This window comes from Primulina huaijiensis, chromosome 15 (genome assembly GCF_012295235.1).
Source record: "Primulina huaijiensis isolate GDHJ02 chromosome 15, ASM1229523v2, whole genome shotgun sequence".
In the NCBI taxonomy this organism is placed as follows: Eukaryota; Viridiplantae; Streptophyta; class Magnoliopsida; order Lamiales; family Gesneriaceae; genus Primulina; species Primulina huaijiensis.
The window spans coordinates 3,552,982-3,580,780 of record NC_133320.1 but is presented as its reverse complement, the minus strand read 5'-3'; the positions used below and the strand labels follow the sequence as shown (position 1 = coordinate 3,580,780).

The window sequence follows — 27,799 nt, the reverse complement described above, 5'->3', positions numbered from 1 at the left end:
CCAAAAGATTTGGAGATCTTTCTAGAAAATTTAGTGAAATTTTGGTTCTCTTGTGTTTGCCTCATCCAATATGTAATTCAAATGTTGAGTAAAAACTGTGATTGCGTAAAAACGGGACAACAAGACTGGCCATGACAAAGTCTTGAACCATTTTTTTGGCACGCAAATGGTTCGATATATGCATATAAATTATCCAAAATACATGTATTTCTGAACCAAACCTGTATTTGTAGATCCTGCCTACAAGTTATCTTCACCGAAATACCCGGAAGGAATGGTTTGAAGTTGTGAATCCACCATCAATCATGATGTTAGCCCCACTTATATACCTAGCCTCATCACTAGCCAAGAACACCACAGCATTTGCGACGTCATTGGTAGTCAATTCCACACCCTTCAAGTTTGCATTAGCCTCCGCAAAATTACGGAAACCAACAAATGCTTCTTCGGTCCTCTCATCTTCAGGCAAGTGAGCAACTGCCAAGCCTGTTGCGACGGCATAAGGTGACACGCAGTTCACTCGTATGCCACGCTTTCCTAGCTCAGCTGCAACGTTCTTGGTGAGCCCCAAAACAGCGTGTTTTGATCCCACGTATGCATGTGGCCCAACCCCACCAATGACACTTGCCACACTGCAGGTCGATATTATTGATCCTTTCTTAGCCGGAATCATTACACGAGCTGCATGTTTCATTCCAAGGAAAACACCTTTCACATTTACATCAAAGATACGATCAAATACCGAGAGTTCAAAGTCCCGAATGTCAGGACATGGTGAGCCAGATACCCCTGCATTGTTCACCATAATATCAAGGGTACCAAACTTGTCCACGGTGAAGTCAACTGCACGTTGGATATCAGCTTCGACCGTGACGTCGCAGAGACAAAACACAACACTAATGCCATCATCGAGGCTTTCAGAGAGGCGCTGACCAAGGTCTTCTTGAATATCAGCTATACAAACTTTGGCACCGTGCTTGTGAAATAGTCGCACGATGCCCTCGCCAATGCCATTAGCACCTCCAGTGACCAAAGCAACTTTTCCAAGTAATCTGAAATCAAGAATTAATCAACGGCGAAGTTTTGTGTACATCTCTCCCCTACTATATCTAGAAAGTAAAACCACAAACTCTAAAATAGAAAACAAAAATTTGCACTTTCAAGTCATTAGATAGGAGTGTTGGATCAATTTTAATTTATATGGGCTTATATGTTAATAATTATGTGTGTGGGTTGTCTGTTAAGTTAAGCCCAAAATAAAGTGATCAAATAAGATTTCGGGTTATTGGGCTTTAATGTATCTGATAGGTTGTTGGGCCTTTAATGTGTAGAGACATAAGTGTAATTTCTGTTTTTATGATGGGCTAAAACAGAAATATCAGAAGATAATGATAATATTATCTATATATATGGGTCATGGTCCCCAGATCTCGTGTTATCACTTTCACTATTCTCTCTCCCATTAAGAAAATAGTTCTGAAGAGAAAATTAAAGGATTCTCTCAAAGAAAGAGCGCGTAGATATGGAAGATCAAGGCACGTTCTAAAGAATTCAGGATTATGGCATCAGGTACGCTTCCGCTTAAGTTTTCAGTCAAATTCTTAATGATTTATCATGATGGATTCTGCGGTTTATGGGTTTTCCCCAACAAGTGGTATCAGAGCCATTCATGCTTGAATCATTGAGATTTGTTTCAAGTTTTTTTTGGATATTATTCGGCTCCAGATCTGGAAAAGAAAATTTTATTTAAAACTTTTCTGTTATGGTTTTAGATCTGAAAAATTTTTTTTTATATGTTTCAGATCTGAAAAATTTTTTGATATGGTTTCAGATCTGGAAAAATATTTTGGATGAAAATCAAATCTTTTAAAGTTTTAGTTTTTGTTTAAAAAAAAAAAAAGATTTGGTTGAAGATTTTAAGGATTTGGTATAAGATTTCGATTTTCCTTCCAGTTTTTGTTCAAAAAAAAAAAATATTTTAGAGGAAAATTGAAAATTTGGAATAAAATTTAAAAAAAAAAAAAAAATTTTTTTTTTTAGGTTCAGTTTATTCGATTAAGGTTAAATATTCATTAATTCAAATAATGATAAGGTTATATGTATTTTTAAAATTGATTAATTGAAATAAAATGTCGCCAAAGTGACCTCTTTTATGGAAATTAATTTTATTTTGAAATACAAAAGGATTTTGGGTATATGTAATTTATATGAATATTGATCGGCCCAAAGGAAGGTTAGTATTTAATATAATTACATATGCATTTGTGGTGGTAAACATGTGATAGTTATTCGGTTTTTCATGTGAATAATAAATCGGCCCAAAGGAAGATTGTTATTTGACATGATAGTTACTATTAGTGTTTGACTGCTGCACCAGGATATCACTTACAAGTTAATCTTTTGTCCAAAGATGAAACATTAATGGAGTGTTAGATATTCTGTTTATGGGGGTTTACATTATTTGAATTTATTGATTATTTTATTTGCATATTTGGTTGAGCATGTATATTTGGTTTTTTTTGTTCTCTGTTCAGATTTGACTCCTGCAAATATTCATTCCAACATAAATTCTATTCATATGTTAAATGGCTCTAATTTTAAATCATGGCAAGAGAATTTATTGATAGTTCTCGGAGTCATGGATTTGGACCTTGCAATAAGGGTTGACTCTCCTCCCGTCATTACGGATAAGAGTACCTCTGATGAAAAGAGGGAGTTTGAAAGATGGGAGAGATCGAATCGCATATGTATGATGATCATGAAGAGGGCCATTCCAGAAACATTCAGGGGCACAATGTCTAGCGACATTGCTACGGCTAAGGCTTTCCTTCAAGACCTCGAAAAGAGGTTTGCTAAAAGTGAAAAGTCTTAAATTGGTACACTTTTGGCAAGTCTAGTTTCAATGAGGTACAGGGGTAAGGGCAACATCAGGGAGTACATTATGGAAATGTCTCATCTTGCTTCAAGGTTGAAAGCACTAAAGCTCGACCTCTCTGAGGACTTGCTAGTGCATCTGGTTTTGATATCTCTTCCTCCTCAGTTTAACCAATTCAAGGTGAGCTATAACTGTCAGAAAGAGACTTGGTCTCTGAATGAGCTCATCTCGCACTGTGTCCAGGAAGAGGAAAGGTTGAAGCAAGATAATACAGAAAGTGCTCATTATGCCTCTACTTCGAAGGTTAAAGGAAAGAAAAGGAAGGATAAAGAAGCTGCGGATACACAGCATCCGAAGAAACAACAGAAGAATCCTAGTGATTCTCAAAGTTCTGGTTGTTTTTCTGTGGCAGTGATGGGCATATGAAGAAGCAGTGCAGTAATTATCACATTTGGCGTGCTAAGAAAGGTATGCTTCTGAATATGGTTTGTTCTGAGGTTAATTTAACTTCAGTGCCTAGACACACGTGGTGGATAGATTCTGGTGCAACAACTCACATCAGTGTGTCTATGCAGGGTTGCCTGGATTGTAGAAAACCAAGTGATGCTGAAAGATTCATCTATGTTGGTGACGGCAACAAAGTTGAAGTTGAGGCAATAGGAAAATTTAGATTATTGTTAAAGACTGGAATATATTTGGATCTTTATGAAACATTTGTCGTACCGTCTTTTAGACGGAATTTGATTTCCATTTCTGCATTGGACAAATTTGGTCATTCTTGTTCTTTTGGAAATGGAATATTCAGTTTGTTTCTCGATTCAAAATTGGTTGGTTCTGGTTCTTTATCAGGATACGATAATCTTTATTCTTTGGATGTTATTGCTTCATTTAATGAATCCCTGCAAACAAGTAGAGGCACTAAAAGAAAATTAACCAGTGAGAATTCAGCTACGTTATGGCACAAAAGACTGGGTCATATCTCTTAAAAGAGAATAAGGAGACTTGTGTCAGACGAAATTCTCGAACCTTTAGATTACACAGGTTTTAATAATTGTGTTAATTGTATAAAGGGAAAACAAACCAACAAAAGGAGATTTGAAGCCAACAGGTGTTCAGGCGTCTTAGAACTTATACATACTGATATTTGTGGACCATTCCCCTCGGCTTCTTGGAATGGTCAACAGTATTTTATAACGTTCACAGACGATTTTTCAAGATATGGCTTCATTTATCACATTCATGAAAAGGCACAGTCATTGGATGTGTTCAAAAACTATAAAGCTGAAGTTGAAAATCAACTTGGCTTGAAGATTAAAAGCGTCAGATCTGACCGTGGTGGTGAATACTATGGTAGATATGACGGTTCAGGTGAACAATGTCCAGGACCTTTTGCAAGATTCCTAGAGGAATGCGGTATCGTCCCACAGTACACTATGCCGGGTTCGCCCACTATGAATGGTGTTGCTGAAAGACGAAACAGAACGCTTAAAGATATGGTGAGGAGTATGATTAGTCATTCTACCTTACCAGAATCACTCTGGGGAGAAGCACTAAAGACCGCAGCATATATCCTTAACAGGGTTCCAACTAAGGCAGCGATCAAAACCCCTTATGAACTTTGGACGGGTAAAAAGCCCAGTCTTAAGCATCTGCACGTTTGGGGATGTCCAGCTGAGGCAAGGCCTTACGAGCCTAATGAAAAGAAACTGGACTCAAGAACGGTTAGTTGTTATTTTATTGGATACTCTGAAAGATCAAGGGGGTACAAGTTTTATGATCCCACAAGTAAGTCGATTTTTGAGTCAGGAAATGCCCGGTTCTTTGAGGATGTTGAGTTTGCGGGGGGAGATAAAGTAAGAGATATTGTCTTTGAAGAGGAATATGTAAATATTCCCACAGGTGTCTTGGAAATTGATCAGGATTACATTCCTCACTTTGACCAAGACACAATACAGGAAGATAATATTAGATATCCTCCCATTCCAGATGAACAAATTCAAGCACCTCCAGAACCTATGCCATTAAGGAGATCCACTAGAGAGCGGAGAAAGGCAGTGCCAGATGATTACATTGTATTTCTTCAAGAACATGAGGCAGACATTGGATTGATGGAGGATGATCCTATTAACTTCCGTCAAGCCATGGAAAGTTCTAACTCTCAAAAGTGGAATGATGCCATGAATGAGGAGATAAAGTCCATGAAGGACAATGACGTATGGGATCTTGTCCCATTGCCTAAAGGTACGAAGCCCATTGGTTGTAAATGGATATTTAAAACCAAAAGGGATTCGAAAGGCAATGTGGAAAGATATAAGGCTCGTCTTGTCGCTAAAGGCTTTACACAGAAAGAAGGCATTGATTATAAAGAGACTTTCTCTCCGGTTTCTTCGAAAGACTCTTTAAGGATTATAATGGCTTTGGTGGCGCATTTCGATCTTGAGCTTCATCAGATGGATGTAAAGACGGCGTTTCTAAATGGTGACATTGATGAAACGATTTATATGGTGCAGCCAGAAAATTTTGTGTCCAAAGACACAAATAATATGGTTTGCAAATTAAAGAAATCCATCTATGGGCTCAAGCAGGCATCTCGACAATGGTATTTCAAATTTCATCAAGTGATCATCTCGTTTGGTTTTGAGATGAATTTGGTCGATGATTGTGTGTACCATAAGTTCAGTGGGAGTAAGTATATTTTTCTGGTTTTATATGTTGATGACATCCTGCTCGCTAGCAACGATATAGAGTTGTTGCATGACACCAAGAGATTTCTAGCTAAGAATTTTGAGATGAAAGATCTTGGTGATGCATCTTTTGTACTGGGTATTCAGATACATCGGGATCGCTCTCGAGGTATTCTTGGATTATCTCAGAAAGGCTATATCGAGAAAGTTCTCAAGCGATATGGGATGCAAGATTGCAAACCAACGGATACCCCTGTGGCTAAGGGAGACAAATTTAGTCTCAAACAATGCCCAAAGAATGATTTTGAGGAAAAGGAAATGCAGAAGATTCCCTATGCATCTGCAGTGGGGAGTCTGATGTATGCTCAGGTTTGTACACGTCCAGATATTGCGTACGTGACAGGAATGTTGGGACGATATTTAAGTAATCCAGGAGTGGAACATTGGAAAGCAGTCAAAAGGGTCTTACGGTACCTACAGAGAACAAAAGATTACATGCTCATATATCGGAGGTTGGATCAGCTTGAGATCATTGGGTATACTGACTCCGATTTTGCTGGATGCCAAGATAGTATGAAATCTACGTCGGGCTACATCTATCTCCTTGCTGGAGGTGCCATTTCCTGGAAGAGTGCTAAACAGTCACTTATAGCCTCTTCCACCATGGCAGCTGAGTTTGTAGCGTGTTATGAGGCATCCAATCATGGAATATGGCTGCAAAATTTTGTCACGGGACTGCGCATTGTTGATGGCATTGAAAGGCCACTAAGGTTACATTGTGACAATAAATCAGCAGTTATGTATTCCAATAACAACAGGAGCTCGACGAAGTCAAAACATATTGACATCAAGTTTCTGGTTGTTAAAGAAAGAATTCAGAGTGGAAAGTTGTCTATTGAGCATATCGGTACAAACTCCATGGTTGCGGATCCGCTTACTAAGGGATTACCACCCAAACAGTTTCATGAGCACATTGCTAGTATGGGTGTTATGTCAATTGAGGAAATTCAGTTTTAGTGGGAGTTTGTTATTTTAAATGCTTTTCAGTTGTAGACATTTTCAGTTACAGTTATGTAAATTTATTTTCTGCAGAAATAAATTTCAAGTTAAGTTACACTCTGATTATGGTTTAAAGTTTGATCTCAATAAAGTTAAGGGAGGACCAGTTGGAAATAGGCATGTTACGGTCACATTGCATGAAATTTCCATGCTACACATCCACTTCATGATCCATGTCATTCAGTTGTGTTGGCATATGTGACCATTGATGGGTCTAGCTACCTTGAGTGTAGCGAAGACTGCTTTGATCCTATGTTGATGTGATTGATGGACCGGATTGGTTATAGATACATTTCAGAATGACAACAATTTTGAACTCATAAGGTTATTTCACAAACATAATTATAAGGTTGCACATATAGCCCAAGTGGGAGATTGTTGGATCAATTTTAATTTATATGGGCTTATATGTTAATAATTATGTGTGTGGGTTGTCTGTTAAGTTAAGCCCAAAATAAAGTGATCAAATAAGATTTCGGGTTATTGGGCTTTAATGTATCTGATAGGTTGTTGGGCCTTTAATGTGTAGAGACATAAGTGTAATTTCTGTTTTTATGATGGGCTAAAACAGAAATATCAGAAGATAATGATAATATTATCTATATATATGGGTCATGGTCCCCAGATCTCGTGTTATCACTTTCACTATTCTCTCTCCCATTAAGAAAATAGTTCTGAAGAGAAAATTAAAAGATTCTCTCAAAGAAAGAGCACGTAGATCTGGAAGATCAAGGCACGTTCTAAAGAATTCAGGATTATGGCATCAGGTACGCTTCCGCTTAAGTTTTCAGTCAAATTCTTAATGATTTATCATGATGGATTCTGCGGTTTATGGGTTTTCCCCAACAAGGAGTACAGTTTGGAGAAGACAAACAATCCAAAATGCAAATGTACACTCGATAAAAAAATCATCTCTTTCAATCTATACTGGACAATCATTCCTGTTCTCCAGAAGAAGATGCCCTGACTTGTGTTTATCTCAATCAAATGTTTTCTTTACTTGACAAACGTGAAGCAATAACTTTCAGAATATTTTCACTTATTTTTTTGCCAAGTTTCATTTCATCTGTTGCGGATTCAATGATGGAAAAATAGCAAGCTGTGGTATTAAGGCCTACAACCATTGAGATCATCAGGTGAATTCAGAAACAGCATAAAACTATACATCTCAAATCGGATACTTTGTATCGTTTCAATATTAGTAAGACCCTGAAAAGCATAAAATGATGGCCATAAGTAAATCCATTGAGCTGAAAAAACAGATTACTTGGCCAGAATTCGAGGAGATAAAATCATTAGTTAAAATATACTAGAACAACATTTTATCATGAAGTCCTACTCAACATTACAATTATGTTTCATCATGATCGGTAATACCTGATATGTAGTATTGCTCAAGAATATTAATATTATATTCTTTAACCATGGAAAACTTCCCCAACTAGCATGCATAGATCACTGTATTTACACATTGAAACTTTCCTGTAACTACGAACACGAGAACTGAGGTAACAACAAGTCATCTCTTAAATCAAGATATAAGATATCCTCCTTAACCACATTTATTCAAGTTTTCAACAGTCTACTCCTCCTTCTACTCATTCCATTAACCTGTCAATCTAAGATATGTCGGATTGGGGCCATGTTTGATCTCCTCTTCACATAACGAACCATATTAGATAAAAGACATGAAATCAGGGTTCTCCTTTTATGTGAAATGATTTTTTTCCCACATTTTATACTTGGGAGAAAACTGTCACGCTATTGAAGTGAGGTAAAAGTTAACATATAGATATATTACTGCTATTCGTTGGATTTGAGAATAAAAAATGTCAGAAAAACTCCACATCACTTCTGGCCAGCAATAGAAATTATGCAGGCTTTTCCCAGCATTCCACATTTCAGGAAAAAAATTTATCTTGAAATGTAAAAGATTTTAGAGGAAGGTGTAAAAAATTGATAGAACACATCAACACTTGCAGCAAAATAAAAGGATGACATTTTCTTTAAAACATCAAAGCCAACAGATAAACAAGTCTTGTGACAGAGGACGACCGAGCGCCATCGACCTGAATTTTTTTGAATTTTTACTTTTCTTAAAAAAATCAAATTTCTTCCCTGCTACCCTCGTCTGATAGCATTAAAATCCTGGGATCAGCCCTGCAAAGGTTATGTCAAATACCAACAACAAAAAAAATCTGATCCCCAAGTTCCCTTCAAACGAGAAGTATCATATTTCAATCAGTAATTTTTCAAGACTTTCTTAAGTTCCCACCACTAAAATAGAACGTAAAAAAAATGCTAAAAAAACTCAATTAACGAAGTACCAACATCAAATTAAAAAAAAGGGCAGAATCTATGCCATGAAACTAATCAGCAGTCAAACTAACCCACCCGATTTCAAAACCCCATTGAATTCACAACCTTCAGAATTAATAAAAAAAAACTATTTCGAAATTATTCAAGCAAGATTCACCTAAAGTTTATAAGATTTTGAGGCATCAGGGATTTAGTAACAGACACGAAAAGGGATCTTCTTACCTTTGGGCAAGAAGAGTGGAGTGATCAGATCCTGTGGCAGCCATATTTTTTTCAACAATCTGCGGCAAGCAAGTCCACCACACACACTCACAGTGAGTGTACACAGAATATATCAGACAAAAGAATGAGTCCACGTGAGGTCATTTTCTGAAATAAAAAAGAAAAAATTAATCGACCAAATTTATTTTATTTTATAAATTTCTCCGTATTTTAAAAACATCGAATGAAGTTATTTTTTTTAAAAAATGGTTTGACTAAGTCTATTTTCTTAAATATTTCTGCTCTCTAGCATAAGTGGGATATTTTTTTTAACCTCGGTCAACATTTTAATTGGAATATACACGCTCGTATATTACATTGACCAACACCTCTATTTACATTGTGTGTATATTTAGTCCATCGGGTTTGTTTTATAAATTTTTCCTTATTTTAAATATACTCGAAGAAGTTTTTTTATAAAAAAAATAGTTTGATTAGGTTCATTTTTCTAAATATCACCACTTTTTAATACATGCCGAGTTGGAATATACACACTCATATATTAAATTGACCAACACCTCTATTTACAATGTGTGTACATTTAGTTAATCGGGTTTGTTTTATAAATTTTTCCGTATTTTAAATATACTCGAAGAAGTTATTTTTATTAAAAAAAATAGTTTGATTAGGTTCATTTTTCTAAATATCACCACTTTTTAATATATGCCGGAGTTGGAATATACCCTCATATTATTGGTATCCAAATCAATGTAGCTTGATAGTGACACATGAACAAAATTTGGATGTGAGTGTGAGCTTGCATACCGCTGCATGCACCTTCCTTTTTCCATTTCTCATTATTTTCTTTTCATTTTTTTTATTTGCTAGCAATTGTAAACCAACGGATATAATTGTAATAGATTTGGAAGCATTTCGATCCTAAACCTCAATTGAATACATTCTAAGCGGATGAAAATCTTAAAAAATATATATATATATATTTAACCGCTAGTCAACGGTTAACGACTATTTTAATTTAAAAAAATCAAATTTTCATATGTAATTGTTCATCATCATCCACAAATTATTTCATTTATCCAAACACATTATTTTACATCATAGATCACTCAACAAATCTTCTTTCTACTTTGTACATCATCAATTTGTGGCGAATTAATTAAACATATTTGAGCACAATACAACAACAATATTTGAATTAGTATTTTACATATTCGAAACGTTCATTTTCATTTTTGATTAGCCGATAGCCCGAGCCGTCCCAAACTGTCATTTTTTTATATGAAATAAACATCGTGATTCTTTACGTCATCTACAATCTGAATGAAAAGATTTCGAGATATTCGAAATCTTCGTCGGAACATTGCTGTTAGAGTATGTGCCCGTCGAGCCAAGTGTTGGCCGAGGGTTCATGTTTAAACTCTATGTATGAACAGTCTTTATTTTAATAATATTTGAAATTATTATTTTGGCACTTCTTTATCTGTATACCCATGCTAGTTGCATAGATAAAGCCCTTGAATATACAAATAGTAGAAAGAATATGAGATGCTCATATGATGAGCATCATGAAACTCATATTTGTAATACTGTATATTCTAAACGGTTCTTAGTCGATTCAGCCGCCACTAAGAAGGATATAGGCCGCTCGAGTTCGAGACTAGTATCTGCGATGTGAGTGCCATGTTTCATTGGTAGGGAACATTGTGATGTCCGAGCATGCAGATAGGTGCTCCTTGTAGAGTGCATTGAACAACCCTCCATAAAGGATTTTCCAAGTGGTTCTCACTTATCGAGTGGAAAAGTCCTAGTTTATGGTTGTACACCATTAGTCCTTATGACCCGGGACAACATTGAGACTCTATGTGCTAGAATTACACTTTGACTTGTTTACCGACTCTCATGGGGTCATCAGGTGGCAAGGTTGGGTGTTCTGTCGAAACATATAGGAGTCGATGCATTGTAGTCGGGGATTCACCCCTTACCTTCGGGTATGGATATCCTATGTGTTCTTATGTATGTGTAGTTTGAAATCTCTGATCAGAGTATGGTGGTAATTAAGAAAGGGGTTTCTTAGATTACACCATCGATGCAACTACGACATGACACATAGTATCGATTCATTGACAACTCTCGATAAACCAATGGTTGTCGAATCGGTCGGGATATATGAGTTGAAGGGACCGTACTGTACGCTAACCATAATAGAATGGTTCTTGCAGGCACTATCATTTGACTTGAAGATTGTCTACCATACAAGAGCTAAAGTGTTTACACTTTAGTTGGAGCCATCATCAACCTCAAGAGGTTGATAGGTAAAATTTCTTAACACCCTATGTATGACAAAGGTGTTTAGTATATGTTACACAACTAGTACAATGGTGTTCAATTTTTCTCAAAAATTTCGATTTTCATGTTTAGAAAACAATTTTGTGCTTCCGTTGCGATATCGAACACCTAAAATCGATCCCTTTCAATTGCTTCATTATATACTGGGTTATCAGCAAAATAGTTGTTAACCAAATTATGATCAACAATTTCACGTTCTCGTCGGATGACTATGTGACATGGAATTGACCCCTTTGTGTGACTTGTTGTTCTTTTTGGATGATGTAGGCAGCAACTAAATCTTGTTCTCGAGCTATAGTTGACATTATTGCTCTTTTTCTATTTTCAAAGTTTTCAACAAATTGAATATCATCTTTATTTTGTGAAAATGAAGATGAGCTAGATGAGTTTGCACCAAATAGAGAATAATGATTCATTTTTAATTTAGAAAGAATGTAAAATCTATAGGAAAGTATGATACTTTAGTTACATTATTATATAGACGTGTCTTTGATTGGTAGATAAGTGTGATTTTGGTATATCAGTTTGGTAGATGCATTTTGACCTGGTAGATGAGTTTGGTAGATGTGTTTTTGACCGATAGATACGTTTTTAACTAGTATATGATTTTGATTGATGTGTGTGATTTTGGTAGATTCATTTTTGACTGGTAGATGCATTTATACTGGTAGATGCATTTATACTGGTCGATGTGCTTTTGACTGGTAAGTCACCTTCCCACTATAAATAAACTTCTTGTTGGTTGATTAAATCATAAACATTACAATCTACAACCAAATAATCTCATTGTTCAAAGAAATTCATTGGACTTCACTTTCCGAACAACTAATTACGCTATCGAAGAAGATAAACTCATGTGTCATGTTTATCTTGACGTTTTGCAAAATCCTATAATCGGTATAAACTAATCCAAAGATCGATTTTGAAGTCGTATCGAAGAAGCTTTAATTTCAATGCCATCAAATCGAATAGCATGCAAATACACAATATCATATCATTGCAATGTCGCATGCAAGTTATCCTCAGCGTTGTTAGAATATTATGTGGATGTGTTAGTATAATTGAAAAGCTAAAGCCGAGTGGCGCATCTGAAGAAGATATCGTAAGTATTTATTATTATATTTACATGAATACTCTAAGTCTATTTTTTTATACGAGATAGATATTTCTGTGCAATTGAACAGGGCAAAGATATAATGATGCAAGCTAAAATTTTCACTAAAAGATTCAAGTTTGATCATGTTTGGCCTATAATGAAAGATATGGAAAAATTTTCTGTCACAGATTTGGATTCACCACCGTCGAATACTCAAGAACTAGAATATCCAATATCAGGTTCCCCTGCAGTAAATTCATTTTCAATTAATTTAAGCAATGATGAGAATGGAGATGGAACTCCATCTCAGCGACCTCTTGGAGTGAAAAAATTCAAATTAAAGAAAAAAAGAGAAGAAAATGTTTCGGAATTAATTTCTACGATGAAGGAAGGACATCGCGAGCTTATCAGTGTATTACAAAAGGGATCTACCGATATGCAACAAAATTATGATATTAAGCTGTTAGGATTGCAAAATGATCAAAAATACTAGAAACATGTCAACAACAAATAGCATTGGCTATAATTCAGGAGAATAATAAAGTTCTGTACATGGATTTAAGCACAATTGGCGATCCATAAATGCGTCAAATTGTTCAAAACGAACGAGCAAAAATTATGCAAAAAAGAGATGAAGAACGTCGTCAACATGAGGGCAGCGCATTTGGAAAACATTTTGGTGATTTTGGAATATCTGGATCTGGATCCGATTTTCCGAATTATTGATGATTTAGTTTGTTTATATTTTATTATATTTGTATTTAAATTATCTGAATTTGAATTCGTATTTTTATTTTAACTATGTGTTTGCATGTTTAAATATTATTCAATAAATTTGTGTGTTTGATGTTTAATTATAAATTATGTTATTCGCATTAATTATTTACACTAACTAATTATTTTTATGAATTAATATATTAATCAAATATTTTTAAAGTATTATAATATTAACAAAATATTTTTAAATCAATCTATTTTATTATTTTAAAAAATTAAACAAATAATTAAATAATTTAAAATTTTAAAAAATAAATTAAAAGTGCCCTGCATCAAAATTCGACGCAAGGGTTTCATTTGCGCCAAATTTGAAGCAAAGGCGCAAATGAAGGGGGCATTATTTTGAAGATAGAAATAGCGTCCCCTGTTGAAAGAATTCCCAAGCATCAAACTAGAACCAACATCAAATTTATAATATTCGAATAGATAAAAGAAATTATGGAGAAAACCTTGAGAAAATTTAAAAAATACACTTAGCGAAAGTTGGAGAGAATCGAGGGTTCGAATAATACTAATGAAAACGAGAAATCTGAAGCTTTCCAATGTGAGTGTGAGGACAACTTCATTGTACATCTCCATGCTTGTGAAATGAGGGATCGAACCCGGAGAACCAGCTAATCCAGCCTGGGTGAGACAACTGGGCTACAAGCCCGGTCTCGTATGTTGGTTTTCAATTTCGCACTCTTATAAAATGTTATTTTTATCAAATTATGTAATTTAGTTTCATGAATTTAACTTTCAAATGATCCGAACTAGTCGTTACATACTAGTTTTTAGCTTTTTAGTTTATTTTTATCGAATCCTTATTTTTATAAAAAATGTAATAAAATTTAAAATATTAAATTAATTACAAATATTAAATTAAATATATTAATTAAGATTATGTATAGTACATGAGATTATAAATAAACATAATTTTAAAATATAAATAAAATAAGTGAAGAATGCGATGCTCATAAAAAAGTTGTTAAGAGATCTATGATAATGAATAGGAGTTTTAAAATGAGTGTATTTTTAACTTTTGATGTGACGGTGATGTTGTACAACATAAACATCATGCGAATGTTTATGATTGCGGATGATCTTATTAGAAAGATTTTGCTCTCAAAGAAAACATTGACGAACTCATTGTTTTTGAAGGAAAACAATTTCTAAAGAGTTTGAGAGAATGAGTAGAGAGTAGGGTATTTTTAGCATTTACGAGATAATTAATTGAGAGCGTAATGAAAGATAATATGTATTTTTGGGATCATGAAACCTGAGTAGTTTTTATTGGGGGTATGAATTTTAATAATACACTAGCGAATTGTCGCACAGACGATTTCATAGGACAATTCGAGAATGAATTATTTTTTAAAAAAATTAAAATTAAAGACAATATAAATTTTTAAAATTGAAATAATTTGAGAAAATATGAAATGTAAAGAAAAAATTGCTTTGAAAAAAAAAAGTGTTTTGAGAATTATAAAAAAAACTTCACTACCATACCAAATTAGTTAGTAAATGAGTTTAACTTAAATAAATAATATAGATATATATTAGCTATCTTAAAAAAAATTTGGTATCCATTTTTGTCTTTATTAAGAACATTCTTTTTATACAATATAGATATAATTAATTTGTATTGTATTAAATATGATTAATATCATAGTTGTAAAAAATAATGAAATATCATACTATAATTTAAAATGGCTATATTTATATGATGATCATGCCACAATTTATAAATTATCGAAAGATTAAATGCAATTTAAAACGTTGAAATAAAATAAAAAACCGAAAATGTAACATCTATATAATATAAGTGTAATTTTGACAACAAAAAAAAACGTGGGTGTACATTTTTGTCGAAAATATGAACTTTATTTATATATAAGTATATATCTAATTAATTTGATTTATATTGAGGTAACGGTAATATCGTATTATAAAAAGTAATGAAGAATGATACAATTATTTAAATTGATTATATTTATACAAAAGTCATATTATAATTTTAAAAATTATCGAGAATTAAAAACAACAATCTAAGATGTTGAAATAAAAAAACAAAGAAAAAAATAAAGTGTAATATCTATTAATATAAGGACAATTTTGGTTGTGTGTAAAAAAAGGGACAAGTTCGTCGTCAACATTTTTTTAAAAAAAATAATTTTCTCAAATATATTTAAAATACAGATGAAGATGTCATTTTTTTAAAAAATAATTTAACAGAGATTATTTAACCCGCAAAAAAAGATGTTCTCTTTTGGTCTCGAACAATCTCTTCATATATATAGCATGCGTTCATGCAATCAAGTGTAGCCTGGTGGCCTTCTTCTGATCCACCACGTTTCATCTCTCACAATATTGATGAATATAAATCAACGAATCGGTACATTTATTGCGTAGAAGTCAGAGATGAATGCGGAGAGCTTGCTGGTTTCGGCTTCCATTAACATAGGCCTAGCTTTGCTGATTCTTACACTTTTTTCTGTACTCAGAAAGCAGCCCTCAAAAGCCCCCATATACTATGCTCGCCGCCTTTCGCAGCACCACCATGTATCCTTCCATCCACGCTTCTTTCCCTGGCGGCTTCTGCCGTCGGTGGAGTGGGTTAGCAGCGCCCTTCGCGTGACTGAGGCGGAGATTCTTGATAACTGTGGCCTTGATGTATATGTCTTCGTGAGACTCTTTAAATTCGGGTGAGTTAGCCTACTTTTTTTTTCTTGGATGCGGGTTTCTTGGCCTTATTTAATCAGAATAAATTATGTTCAACCTATTCCTTTATGTTCTTGGTTATGTGTGTTATTTTATGGATAATTTCTTGTTTTCTTTAGCTTAAAAAAACCGACATATGGTGGTAAAGACTTGGGTTAATCTCATGGTAAAATTAATGCATTTCATATTGGCCTGATTTATTACATGATTAGTGTAGTTTAATCGAGGCTATCCCATTGTTTAGTCCATTTCTTAGTTGGCCTCTTTCTGTGGGAACCGGCCGTTGCTCTCGTTGTCTTAAATTTTCTGACAATTAGCCACATTTACTAAAAAATGTGGTCACTTCTACGCCCCATTTTCCCTCTCCCCCCAAATTAGTATAGATCAACGAAAACATTGTTATACGAATATATAGAATAGCTAAAGTAAATGAAACTTGCGACTGAAAACTGAAGACATACACAAGGCCTGTAGCAGATCACATTGATCTCATAACAGATTCATCCCCCCACAAGGTGTCTATAGGATCGATACGTCTGTTTTTCAGGATACAGGGTGAAACCAGCAATAATTTAGCACAAAATTACTACACCAGTGAATGTCATTGTACCAGAACTTTATCACTTAGAAGCAAAAGGATTATAGAGGAAAAGGAAGTCGAAAAACGAGTGCAGTATGCAGAGTACAAGAATAAGATGTTTGTGTTGTGTCTCGATCGTGGAGCTTGGGACATTTATTTATGGCTTATGGGGATTTACATTCACCCTTTGCTAATTATTTTATTTATGGAAAATAAATCCTCTTCCTCTTGAACTAAAATCAAACACTTGTGTCTTTTTGTTTGGATATGACTTTTTGTATGCTCTCCTGTCGTGGCCTTTTTTTGACTCTCTATCTCGGGGACGCATACACAACTCTGTTCAAGCAGATCAGTACCTCGTTGAGAGGAGGTCCATGTCGCTAACCCCAACTAGCTTGTGGTTTAAGCTTGTAGCATGATGCTTTTACGGTTTCTCCCGTGGAGTCTTTTGTTTCAGGCGTTTGTGAAGTAGAATCGATCATTATTCCTTCATGTGTCTACAACACATGAAGGTTCCCTTGACTGCCCGGATAAGCATTTTCCAATTGAGACTAGTGATTCTCACATATAGGAAACAAAACCAATATTTTCTATGAACTTGTGATGAAATTAGTCTAAGAATACCTCTAAGAACATACTTTTTTTGTTGATATATGTAATTTACATATTTTAATTTCTGATGAAATATTTTTGCAGGACCAATTTCTTTATGGTTTGCTCTGTGGTTGGATTACTAGTTCTCCTCCCACTGAATTATAAAGCTGGTGGTAAAGGGTCACGAAGATATTCTATGGATTCGTTCACCATATCGAACATTAGCAGTGGCTCTAACTGGTAAGGTCGTAGAACAACTTCATTTATCTGCTAATATCCAGCTAGTTTTCATTTTCATGTGTTTAAATCTTATTATTACCTTGCTTAGGGGGCGACTATGTGCTTAATTTATTTTTTTATAATAAGAAGTGGTTTAAAACTTGCCTCTAAAACCATGTCGAGTGAATTGATTACCAGTGAATCAATTATCTCAATACTAGTGAATTCAGTTCAACAGATGAAGATGTCAACCTGTGACTTCAACTCTTGTCATTTCTACTCATTTTTCCTGTTGATGTTTCCAACACTAGTTTAAGTTTACTAGATTGTGTAAACCCTTTTGGATTCACTGCTGGAATCATAAACCTGGAAGTTCTTATCTTTACTAAATTTTGTAATTCTTTTTTTGAACTTCTAGGCTGCCCTGCATCTAACTTTCTATCCACTAGTATTTGTTGATCAAAGGTGATTATTGAGTGATTTTGGCATGTACAATCATGGAGTGCATGATTTAGAATAATGGAGGATATATGTAACCGGACCAAATAATTTGAAAGCTGTGCAAGATCTTCTACTACCTTTGGCAGTCATCAGTCACTTGCTGTTATTCTAAGGCAAGATTTTTCTAGAGTTAGATTAGAGCAATAGGAAGTTTTCCGAAGATCCTTGTAGTCCACATGGGGCCTTTAATTAAATATTTTGTTTTATGTACCACGGAATCAAATAATTCACATAGTAGCTGTTAAAATCTTAGCTCTAGCACTGAGAGCAGGCACGATGAAAGGCACACCCACAAAGAAGGGGAACTTATTTTATTTTTTTCACACAGTTATACTCTTGATGCTGATTCAAATGCAAATCCATGAACTCAAATTTTTTTTCACATGCATAAAAGTGGTCTTATCTGCTGGTGCTTTTATTCTATCACCAATTCATGTAAGACTGGATGTGGATAGTGGAATGTTAAATAGGCTACTCTACGAATTTAGGAGTTGTATTTAATTTTAATTGTTCAGGAGAAGAGTTTTTCTCGTGGGGAATGTCTAGCTTAAACTTCATTTTCTTTTTGCAACTCAATTCCCAAATTGGAGCCAGGTTCTTCTTTTGTCATTACTAGGCCATTTTTAGAACTAGCCATGCTGATTCTATATTTACAATCTGAAAAAGGTGTGAAAGATAAATCACTTAGAACATGCTCCATGTTGATACTTTTTATTTGTTGTCCTTATGATTGCCTCTAATTTTGGGCTTCGAGAACTTTGTGTCTATAGATGATTTGATTTGAAGAGGCAAAGTTAATTTCTTGGTTACAAAACTAACTACAATGAGCATCGTCTTGGTTTCATTAATTTTGCATAATTTCCATCTGTTGCCTGCTGTTTAATGCACAAGTTAAAATGTGTAACCACATATTAGGAACTTGAGAAGAATTCTTATCCAAGTAAGCTTCAACGTTGAACAGGCTTTGGGTTCATTGCTCGTGCTTATATTTCTTGTCTTGTTATGGATTATACCTACTATACAAGGTAATCATTTTATTCATATCTTTTACTTTGTTATCTAAATTCTGAATCCACTGGTTGGGATAATTTTACCCATGGTTGAGTTTTATTCAGCATTCTTAATTTCTTAAAAAATAGTTTATTTATCCCTAGGGAGTTCCTGATTCTCTTTGATACGATAACAAGGTCTGCACAAACATTAGAGAAGAATAAGTCACTTGTGCTGCAATTTGGGTTTGGATGCTCTTATATTGTTTTCTTCTGCATAAGATATCTATAAACATATAGAAGGAAATGACACCAGATTTTATGTTTACACTTGATGCTAAGTAACTTCTTGAGAGAAATGTCATGTCTCATATATTTTGATAACCCAAGTCCCTTCTGTAGTAGAACGGTAACATCTCGGAAGCAGTATTTTCACTGTTTGTACAAAAAGAACTTGATATTTTTGGTGGAATGATCTGGAGATATAGCTTTTCCTTTTAAGTTTTCTTGAATTCAGTGGCTTGACATGTCAAATGAATTCCAGGAATATAATAATATTTTACACAAGAGGGTTCATCAGCTTCATCGTATGAGGCATGAACCCAATCAGTTCACTGTTTTGGTTCGAGAAATTCCATTATGTGAAGAACACAAGGCTCAAGATTGCTGTGTAGATCACTTTTTCTCAAAATACCATCCACATTCATATCAATCCTATCAAATTTTATATGATGGAAGGGATCTGGAGCGACTATTGGTAAGTTGAAGCTTATTACTGATTGGTTTTGTGTGGAGATTGATTCTGAATATTGCTATCAGTAAAGGGTACATTCAGGACAAATCTTTTGTTCAAGAATTGAGTTCTATGTTCTTTGTGATGAAGCATAATGACAGATTAAGTACAAGTCAGTAGAGGTCTACACAATTTTATTAAGAAAATGAGCATTGCAACCGAGTTACAGAATAATCAGGTTATTATTTCATTCAAGTAATCAAGTTATACAATATAGTTGGGGAAAACAAAATTTCCTGAAAATTGTGCAGTTTATTTGGGGAAGCCAAAATTTTCAAGATTGCTATTATTTTGTATTTGGGAAATTTTTTTTATCATTCAAGATCTCAAGGCTCTTCCTCTCTCTATTAAATTGTGTTTCTGTTCATTTCTAGTCATGTTTCTACCTTTTCTACTAACTTGGGTGGTTTTGCAACCCACACACTGTTATTGCCTTTTCTTCACATTTTGGAATGTCAAGAGCTTATTTCTTTTTTGCAAGAAGCGTCATGCCCCGTGTCTGTTGCTCTTTATGTCATACTATGCATATCAACTCTTATATCCATCCTTGTCTAAAAATAATCATCCATGGTGCGGTGAAAGGCATTTACAATTTGTAACGAGATCTTCGCTGATTCTTGCTAAGATCTCCCATTATTTTTGCGTTTTTAACTATATTTGTTGCGGTAAGTTGATTTGATAACTATAGGTTATTCAGATTTGTGGAACTAAGGACTGAGTATATCATTTGACTTGAAGAAAACTGGATTCTAATGTCGCTTTCACTTGTTATCTACATCATTTAATTATACCGTTGGTAGTTAACTTTTGAAGTCATTATTTCTGCTGAGCCATCATGTCATTGTCGATTAATATTTATGGTGCTTCCTGTGATAATTTTGGTTAAAAAAATGGTTTTGATCGCTTTTCTTCAACTGTCTACAGAAGGAGGCAATATCTGTTTCAAGAAAAATCGGGAACTTGAAACACCATTCCCCAAATAGAAGGAATGGTAGAGATTTTTTCCTGTCAGGTTCATCAAAATATGATGCCGATATCGAACAGTTCAACGAAATACTTCAAGAACTTCTCCGTAATATACGACATTTACAAAGTAAAGATTTTCTCCAGGAAAAGGTAAATATTTTTGAAACCTTACAAGGTTTTTTACATGTAAATTGAAATTTTAATGGTTAAATTCAATCTAAGACAACTTCGAGCTTCTTAAAACTCATTTTATATTCTTGAAAATGAGTTTTTACTTGTGAATGCCAAGATTTGTGCTTTGAGTTGGAAGGGAGGTTAAAGGATTAAATACACGTCACTGATCTAGTTTTCCATAGAACAATACAGAATCATATTGTCAACAGTGTTTTAGATTTCACATTATATTTTTGCAATGTTGTACTCATTTTGTTGGCTAGACTACCTACTTAATTCTCTTTCAATTTCTTTTTTTATATTATATGTTTTAAAGTAATCGAAACAAGTTTTATGAAATGTCTAAAATTCTGTAGCCCAATATGGTGTTTGATGAATTATATTTGAGTATTGATTTACGACCATGTTACTAGGTGTTTTGTGGCCTTTTATTATCAGCAAAAACAATTTATGCCAGGTGTGACCGAGAGTTGTAATCAATGGACAAAAGATTGAAAGAAGCAAATTGAACTTATAAATTCGGGTTCCCAGTTTGACCATAAGTTTTAGTCTTGCTAAACTCTAAGAATGCTGCAAGAAAGCTAAAAACTTTGAATGGTGCCAGTGAAAATGTAAAGGATTTCATTGTACTGAAAAACACAATATGTAGGCTAAATAGAGAGATGAAATAAGAAATTATATGGAAATTGTGGATGATAAACAATAAAAGCTGTAAGTAAACGTAAAGGAGAAAGTTGTTCTCTTATTTCATTATTCACACGATTCTCTGTACAATGTTCACTAACATAAAGTGGAGAAACTACAATTAAAAAGGAAATACTACAAAGATATAATAATCCTGGAAATAATATCATTTCTAAATCAACTATTAAAATATGAGATTCTAGCTATGATTTCCTCTTGATTTATCAACACTCACCTCAAGTTGGTGCGAAGATGTCTGTCATACCCAATTTGCTAACTTGAATCTCGAATGGTTGTCTCAGCAAACCCTTCATAAGAATATCAGCCACCCGTTGCACACTTGGAACAAATGGAATGCTTATGGTCCTATCTTTCGCTTTTTCCTTTATGAAGTGCTTGTCTATCTCTGTGTGTTTCGTCCGATCATGTAGCACCTGGTTATGGGCAATGCCGATAGCTGATTTGTTGTCACAATAAAGCTTTATTGGTAAGCTTGACGGTTTTTTATGATCTTATAAAACTCTTTTGATTCACAGAACTTCACATATTTCATTTGTCAATGCTCTGAATTCGGCCTCACCGCTACTCTTTGCAACCACACTTTGTTTCTCACTTTTCTATTTGACGAGATTACCCCACATAAACGTGCAATATACAGATGTCGATCTTCTGTTGACGACTGATCCTGAACAATCAGCATCCGTATATGCTTCAATTCCCCCTTCACATTTTCTGAACAAAAGTCCTTTCCCTGGAGAGTTTTTCAAGCAACGGAGAATTCGATAAACTGCTTCAAGATGTTTTTCGTATGAGAGTGCTTAAATTGGCTAACCATGCTTACAACAAAAGTAATGTCAGTACGTGTGTGTGACAGATAGATTAGTTTTTCCACTAATCCTTGGTATCTTCCTTTGTCAACAGACAAACCATATTTCACTTCCCCAAGTTTGACACTCGTATCAATTGGAATATCATCGTCTGGTCTACAGCCACTCATCTCAGTTTCCTTTAGGAGCTCAAGGGTGTACTTGCACTGCGAGACAACTCCTCTCGTTTTTTATCCAGCTACTTCCATTTCCAGGAAGTACCTTAGTCGGCCTAGATCTTTAATTTCAAATTATGTAGCCAACCTTTGTTTCAATCTATCAATTTCCTCCATGTCATCCCGTGTTAGAATGATATCATCTACATAGACAATTAATATATATCTTCTCTGATAGATTTTAGGAATAGAGAATCGCCAGCTTGTCCTCGAGTGTAGCCTTGACCCTTAAGGAATGTTGTAAATTTATCGTACCATGTATTGGGAGACTGTTTAATACCACAAAGATTTTTTCAATTTGCATACCTTGCCTCCACATTTTTCGGTAAATACCAATGAATATAAAGTGGAGAAATTACAACTAAAAAAGAAAGATTACAAAGATAATAATCCTGGAAATAATATCATATCTAAATCAACTACTAAAATATGAGATTCTAGCCGTGATTTCTTCTTGATTTATCAACAAAAGCCTTTGTTCATAATCATGATCCAAGACGTTCCAGGAGCCTAGAGTTGTTTGTGATCAATCTGGGGTTCCTGTCCTAGCAGCAGGAGTGCATGCACTATTCTCGGAAAAACTTTCCTGTTATAACCAATCTTGTTAATTTAGTGGTACTCCTTCTCAAAGTCCATCAGTTTCCAGCGCTCCCTCTGGTCCCCAATTAATAATAGAGGTTCAAGCTCCAGAGGTAGATCCAAATTTGTAAATGAAAGAAGAAAAATCTCTCGGAGGAAGAAATCAATGAGATTATTCAAGAGATGGAGATCAAGTACTCATCTAACTGAACTTGTTCAAATTTTATGTTTGAATTTGTTCATGATGTTGCTGTTAAATTTGTGAGAGCAGGACAAAGGGAAAAATTGGTCAATTTTAGGTTCTTCTACATGTTTCTTGAGTTTTTAGCGTGGATGTTGTAATAATGAAGGACCCGGTGGTCTCATGCTGACCGGGATATTGTTAAAATCACATGCGAGTTAAAAAATCCACTTTTTGTAGCATTGGAAAATAGTGTATTTTGGCTCTGTTTTTGGGTCCTAAGCACAAAGTTGAGTACTCGTAGAAAACTCCAAGTTATTTCTTGAAATGACTGCATTTCAAATGAGATAGGGTAGTATAGAAAATCAGTTGTGTGAAATAAAAACGAAATGGTTTGAACTTATATGAAGATAAACAAATCCACAATTGATGTTCTGGTGGGGAGTTGAACAGGATTGAGGAAAAGGCGTTTGTCAGAGTAAAGAGGATGAAGACTATTCTTACAATGACTCCATATTACGAAGAAAGTAGTCATCAAGCTGTCCTGACATATATATCTGAATCCTTTTCTGCATTGTTTTCTAATGCAAGGCAATGCAAATTAGATGAAAATAATCTACTTGATAGTTTTTCTTCAGCGTGCAGATATAAATAGTTGTGAATGCGTGAGTTGATATCTATGTGCTTTATAGAGTGAATACTTACCTCTTTTAGAATTATTTATGTAAATTACCAGTTGAGCTCCCATGTTTCATTTGTAGGAGTTGCCCGTTGCATTTGTTACATTCAAATCCCGGTGGGGTGCTGCTTTGGCTGCACAGTCTCAGCAGCACTCAGATCCACTTCTATGGATAACTGAAATGGCTCCAGAACCGAGAGATGTCGTGTGGAATAATTTGGCAATTCCATATAGATTCCTGCCTCTTCGCAAATTTGGGGTTTATGTTGCGGCATCATTACTTACCATCTTCTTTACTGTACCCGTTGCAGCAGTTCAAGGAATCGCAAAATTCGAACAATTAGCTAAATGGTTTCTCCCTGCCATGGCTATAAAGTTGATGTGAGAATTTTTGAATAATATGGGTAAACAAGTGTTGAAGTATTAATTAATTTATTTTTATTAAATTGATCTGCTGTTGATCACCATTGGATTGTTGGGATGAACTATTTCATTGTATACTTGTTCAAAAATATGCATCACGAATTACTTAAGAATTCTGTCAATTTTCGATTATCTATGCAAACTATGTGATTCTTTCTGATAACTTAAAACTCTCTCTCTCCAGACCTGGTTTAAGTTCTATTGTGACGGGATATCTCCCAAGTGCAATTCTAAATTGCTTTGTATACACGGTTCCCTTTGCTATGATTCAAATGTCAAAATTAGCTGGATACATCTCAAGGAGTAAAAAGGATATAAAAGCATGCAACATGGTTTTCTACTTCCTTGTTGCAAACGTTTTTTTCTTAAGCCTGTTATCTGGATCCTTGCTCGATCAAATTGGGGAGTCTTTTATCCATCCCAAGGACTTTCCTAGTCGGCTAGCGTCCGCTGTGTCTGCCCAAGTAAGTAGGAATTTGTTCCCTGTGATTGTATCTTTATTCTTGCCATATATTTTGCAATGTTTTTGGCATTCGATTGATTTATTTCAAAGGGACATCTCCATGTAGAGCTTAAAAGAATACGATGACTTGGAAGTGCAATTAAATTTTGTGTACTTTCTTTTCTTTATTGGGTGGATGGTACGCAAAATAGCTTGATTTGTAGTTCGTATATCCTTCAAATTTCCAATGTTATATTCTAGTTTTCCTTCATTTCTTCAATTTGTTTCAGGCAGATTTTTTTATGACATACATCCTTACCAATGGGTTGTCTGGATTTTCATTGGAGATTCTGCAGCCGGGATTGCTTATTTGGGATACGATCAAGTCACACACATGGGATCGTGGAAAGAAGAAAAGACCTTACCTTTATTCCTTACCCTATTATCGAATCATTCCATACATTTCTCTTTGCATTCTGATTGGCATGGTTTATGCAGTCGTTTCACCAGTGCTTCTTCTATTCCTTGTTGGATACTTCTTTCTAGGCTATGTCGTGTTCATCAACCAGGTTAACCTTATTTTCTCAAGTATATGTCCCTCTCTTATGATACATGAATACTTGTAAATGTGATCGCGTACCATGTTAAAGAGTCCATGATGGATACACGTCAAGTACTTATGAGTTCAGTAGAAGTGTTTGATTTGGATGATTACATTTGCAACTCTGAAAGGGTAAAATATCATATAACTTAGAACGATTTACTAGGTTGATGCCTGCTACTCCTTTCTATCAACCGAATCGAGTTATCCTTCTTTTCATTCTTATTCTTAGTTATCATATGCATTTTTCAATAAAAAACGACAAGGTATGTAGGAGGCTAAATGAATGGTTGTTATATTGTAATTCACATCAGATTCACAATTTAATTGGTGGTTCTGATGGCACATTCTCTTGTCCTTGTATTGTGTCCCTAAAAGACCATATTGTGAGGTGAATTCTCAATCGTTAGTGGAATATATAGCAACAATTACATTTAAACCAAACACTTCCTCTGCTGTGTAGACTAATGTATGCCAGTGTTGGATTTTTTGCTGCACATTTCAGATTCATGATGTATATATATCTACGTATGAAACATGTGGACAATATTGGCCTTACATCCATCACTACATTATCATTGCAATTGCCATCATGCAAATAACAATGATCGGGCTTTTTGGATTGAAGTCGAAGCCGGCAGCATCTTTTGCCACCATACCTCTCTTGCTTTTCACTTTACTGTTCAATGAATACTGCAAGATCCGCTTCTTTCCGACATTTTGTCACTGGTCGGTCAAGGTATAGTTTGTTTCTTTTATCTTCTAATTTCTTTGAAGCTTAAATTTGCATCTAATATTGCACTTCGAATTTATTCTTAGTAAAATTCCATGGTGGGCACTATTGAACTGAAATTTGAATCAAGAAAATCATAAAGTAAGCAGGTTTGATCTGATGGTAGTTTTTATTCAGTAACATTTGTACAATTGAATCTGTGAACTGCTATAATTGAGATGGAGCCTAAGCTTATTCACATGAAATATCACATTATTTACTCCATCAAAGCTTTTCTTACCTCCTTTATGAAAAAGCAAGAGTAGACTCGAGCATTCTGAAGTTGAAACATGAAATATTAAATAAATTATTAAGAATCCTTTTAGCTTGGAGGGAACGATGTGCCTTAATATGTTCTCCGTGTATTAGTGTTCTCATCGTGCCTTTCAACGATCTAAGTTTGTTGTCAGGATGCTATGGATCTGGATGAGCTCGATGAAAAGAGTGGAGCAATGGATGCAAACCTACAAAATGCCACTGATGCATACTGCCCACCCTGCTTGCGACCGCCGGACTTCGAAGATGTGGAGTCAAGTTCGTTGGAGCCGTTGATATCTTCGCGGTAACATTATCGGTATCATGATTTTGCCTAGAAGTGACTGTGGTCGCATGTGTTGCAGTACGCAAAGCACGTATTTTCACTTATACTGGCTTATCGAATGGTTGTAGATATAATAATAATTACTTGGTTACTGCATCAACTTGAGATTGGAAACCAACTGCTGAGTTATTGGAGATCAGCTGTAAAATACATATTTTTTTGATTACATGAGAATTTGTTACCGTTATCTTCGTCTTGTACTGCAGACTAATCCGAAAAGGTTGGTAAAGGGAATTATGTACATGATTATTGATCAAACTTTCGTTTATTACGTCAACTCGAACACGGCTTATGAACCTAAAATTATATGGAAACAATGTGAACATCTAAGTTGCTTTCAACGTCCTAAGATAAAAGTCATTTTCCATACTAGAAAGTAAGTTTTCGAGCAAGATGTTTTTTTTTTTTTTTTATATTTTTTATAGTGTCTTCAAGAAATATATATATATAGAGTTTTGATATGCTGCACACCTACCGTGCACANGTGTAATAATTTTTTAAATTTTTTAATAAATATAATTTTAAAAATTATGAGGTTTTGTGACTAAAACTCTAAAAATAAAATGAACGATGTTAATAATTTGATTTAAAATTATTGTTAGTAATAAAAAAATATGTTTTTAAAAAGTACAAATAAAAAGAAAAATATATAGATAAGAAAAGAATGAAATTTTTTTAGTATTTATATTGAGTATGTGAGTTTGGGATATTTCCAAATCAAATGTAATTCCAAATCTTTAGTTATAATCAAATATATTTTTTGACATTTTATTGTGTTACTTTAAGCTTTAATTTTTGTATTTAATAGAATTTCATGGAGTTATTAAAAGTTTATTGACATTTTGAATATCTATAAACTTTTGTAGAATTTTTAAAAGTCAAATTTAAATATCACATTATT

General features: G+C 34.4%; 2 protein-coding genes across 6 annotated transcripts; one reads left to right on the top strand and one right to left on the bottom strand.

Moving 5' to 3' along the window:
• Window positions 1-6: 6 nt before the first annotated feature.
• Window positions 7-9,302, bottom strand: LOC140959077 ((+)-borneol dehydrogenase 2). Its single transcript, XM_073416813.1, has 2 exons — window positions 9,160-9,302; window positions 7-1,052 (listed from the first exon to the last, which is right to left on the bottom strand). The coding sequence occupies exons 1-2, from the start codon at window positions 9,201-9,203 to the stop codon at window positions 254-256; spliced, it is 843 nt and encodes a 280-aa protein (XP_073272914.1). The 5' UTR covers window positions 9,204-9,302; the 3' UTR covers window positions 7-253.
• A 6,366-nt stretch (window positions 9,303-15,668) lies between these two features.
• On the top strand, window positions 15,669-27,081 carry LOC140959089 (CSC1-like protein At3g54510). Of its 5 annotated transcripts, none has more exons than XM_073416836.1 (11): window positions 15,669-16,062; window positions 17,355-17,492; window positions 18,934-18,997; window positions 19,506-19,718; window positions 20,679-20,870; window positions 24,142-24,440; window positions 24,667-24,946; window positions 25,215-25,493; window positions 26,031-26,264; window positions 26,697-26,859; window positions 26,967-27,081. In XM_073416836.1, exons 1-10 carry the CDS (start codon window positions 15,779-15,781, stop codon window positions 26,847-26,849), a joined length of 2,136 nt encoding a protein of 711 aa, XP_073272937.1. In that variant the 5' UTR covers window positions 15,669-15,778; the 3' UTR covers window positions 26,850-26,859; window positions 26,967-27,081. The 5 variants fall into 5 exon arrangements, with proteins under 5 accessions (XP_073272937.1, XP_073272939.1, XP_073272936.1 ...); XM_073416838.1 differs by having other exon boundaries at window positions 15,670-16,062; window positions 25,281-25,493; window positions 26,708-26,859; XM_073416834.1 differs by having other exon boundaries at window positions 15,671-16,062; window positions 26,708-26,859.
• Window positions 27,082-27,799: the final 718 nt, after the last annotated feature.